The following is a 2,507-nucleotide window of genomic DNA, read 5'->3' on the forward strand; positions in this document are numbered from 1 at the left end:
GTTGCCATGGTAGCAGAGGAGACTCTGGGGGTCGGCCAGTTTTCCTGTGGCGGCTATCTCGGCCCCTCTGAGGATGAGCGGCTCCTCGTTGAGCACCCGGGCGTGCATGAGAATCAGCATGAGGACGGAGGACAGGCTGTAGGCCTTCGCCGCCACGCGCAGAGGGTGAGGGTCCAGGGAGGAGGACGGGGCGTCCATCAGGGTGTTATCATGATCAACAGACGACGATGAAGAGGAGGAGAAGGTGGAGAAGGGAGAAGGAGTGTCCACATAGCCGGGCTGGAAGTTAAAATGGGAGGCCGACTGGCTGACCTGATGGATCAGATCACCTGATGAGAGAAGAAACTAGATAGGTCAAGCAATCCCGGCTGACCAGGGCAGCTTCTTCCACACGATTCCTTTGGATTCTTCGTAACGATCTCTTCAGACTTTTACTGAAATATTATTATTTTATTGAAGTGATTCCTGAAAAACAAAATCTCTTTAGACTTAACCTCTCACTCACCCATGATGTTTAGGATGTTATCGGCTATCTCTGTCGGGGGCACCGTGCCTTGCTTGGTGTCCGTCTGCAGAATCTCCAGCATTGACTCCAGCTTGTTCAGCGTGCTGTTCTGACACTCCTCGCAGATAAACTCTCGACTCACAGCCTAAAAAAAACACAAAAAAACCAAACGGAAACCACCATTTTCCCCTCCTCTATTCTTGCTCTTTTTGTACCTCCCACGCCCGTCTAATCTCACGCAGCCCACCGTGCATTGCGCCAAAGCGGCAGACGTCTGCTGGATGTCGCTGACGGTGTTCAGGTCGAGAGCAGTCAGCGCTCTGGTGATGTTGCTGCGGACTCGGACTCTGTAGTCGCGCTCGTCTCGGGACACGCGTGAAGACTCCCTGGTTTGTTCGTACTAATGGAAAGCAAAGCCCACGTTGTGGTCGGGCATACCGGCGTGTCGAGGAGTTCTGGGTGGACGGGCGTTCCTTACCTCGTTCAGCACCGTAATGAGAGCCAGCGATAACTCTCGGACCCTTTGGGAGTCTCCCTGCTCTAGCAGCCTCTTCAGCTTGCTGTCGGTGATCTCAGACAGCCAGTGAGGAAGGCTGCTGTACTCGGGAGGAAGATCTGGCAGCACAACCTCAATGGTCCTGGATGAAGACACAGAACACACCGACGCTGATGAGTGTAGGCTTCAGGCTCGCCATTTCAGTCCTTAGTTTAGTAGTTTAGGCCAAAGAAGTCTTCAGTTCTGCCGCAGACGTTTTGTTTCCATTTGGGAACTAATGAAGTTTCTATACTGTACTCATGGTTACGTGACTCTAATAAATATCTAACAGTTGGTTTGGCTTGATTGAACCTGAACAGAAACAAAACTGAAGTTATTATCTTTGGACCAATCCAGAGTCAGCGCGCAGCTTCAGTTATTACAACTTGAAACTGGAGATCAGGTCTGAAATCTGCGGGGAGGGATGTACTCCGACACATAAAGACAGTTACAAAGTCAGTCTTCTATCACCTGAAGAGCATTTCTAGGATTCTAGGACGTTTATCTTTAGTCCCATTGATTACTAGAACACCGTCTTTACGTGTCTGCTTAAAAAAATCAATCAGACAGCTGCAGCTGATCCAGAATGCTGCTGCTTGTGTTCTCACTAAAACCAGGAAGGTAGAGCACATCACCCCAGTCTAAAAACCGTAACGTAAGTAGCAGTTACTTGTTAAGTGCGAGGTTGGCAGCACCCTGGTGGTCCTCCACCGTGATGGACACGGACACGCGGTGTCGAGCTGAGCGGAAGCCCGGGGGCAGGAAGGCTGAGTGCTCCGGGTTGCTGCCTTTGTAAATGCAGAAATCCTCGCAGTAATCCTCTCTGCACCGTGTCACCAGCAGGCTGTACAGGAACGGGATTTCTGAGACGCCCAGATCACTGTACCCTGCGCACACAGAGGAACGATAGCATATTTACTGGGTTATTTAACACTAAATGATGAAAAACCAGTTAGATGTCGATCTCAGTCCTACCTGAGCAGTTGAAATGCACCTGGTCCAGCAGCGTCCGGATCCTCCAGCCGTCTCCGTCCCCGTAGAGCACTCCCGCCTCCCCTGCTCCTGTCAGGTGACACTCCCCGCCTTCTGGGGGCATGTTGTGGTGCAGTATGATGGACGCAGCTCCCTCACCATCCAGACTGCTGTCGGTCACATGCAGAGTGAAGATGTAGGAGTCTTTGTCCCTCAGGACTCCCTGCCGCAGCACCAGGTTCATGCCGTCGCTCCCAGTGGTGGTGGAGGACGAGTCCAGGACCAGAGTCTCATTGTGCAGCGTCATGGCGCTCCAGCGCTGAACAAACATTAGTGGCACAAAGAAATGTTGGCCAACTTCTCAAAATTATAATGAAAAACTTACGGCAAGATGAACCAATGTACTTTTCAGATGTTTTCTTGACGATCAGATTGCTACGAGCAAATTGATATAAACCAAATATTTGGAAGCAGAAGTGACAGAAGCAAGCAGTG

The 2,507-nt window shown here is 51.0% G+C and overlaps 1 protein-coding gene across 1 annotated transcript in view; it reads right to left on the reverse strand.

The window, feature by feature from the left end:
• Positions 1 to 2,507, reverse strand: part of LOC106941608 (polycystin-1-like) — a gene marked incomplete at both ends in the record, with an annotated part of 38,108 nt that overhangs the window by 11,224 nt on the left and 24,377 nt on the right. Inside the window, 6 exons of the mRNA XM_015024684.1 lie at positions 1 to 329; positions 506 to 650; positions 753 to 905; positions 984 to 1,143; positions 1,711 to 1,927; positions 2,016 to 2,331. Of these exons, the coding sequence (XP_014880170.1) occupies positions 1 to 329; positions 506 to 650; positions 753 to 905; positions 984 to 1,143; positions 1,711 to 1,927; positions 2,016 to 2,331 (1,320 nt within the window). The remainder of the gene's footprint in view (positions 330 to 505; positions 651 to 752; positions 906 to 983; positions 1,144 to 1,710; positions 1,928 to 2,015; positions 2,332 to 2,507) is intronic.

This window comes from Poecilia latipinna, unplaced genomic scaffold, assembly GCF_001443285.1.
Source record: "Poecilia latipinna isolate Pla-1442-1.1 unplaced genomic scaffold, P_latipinna-1.0 Scaffold3762, whole genome shotgun sequence".
NCBI classification, from domain to species: Eukaryota; Metazoa; Chordata; class Actinopteri; order Cyprinodontiformes; family Poeciliidae; genus Poecilia; species Poecilia latipinna.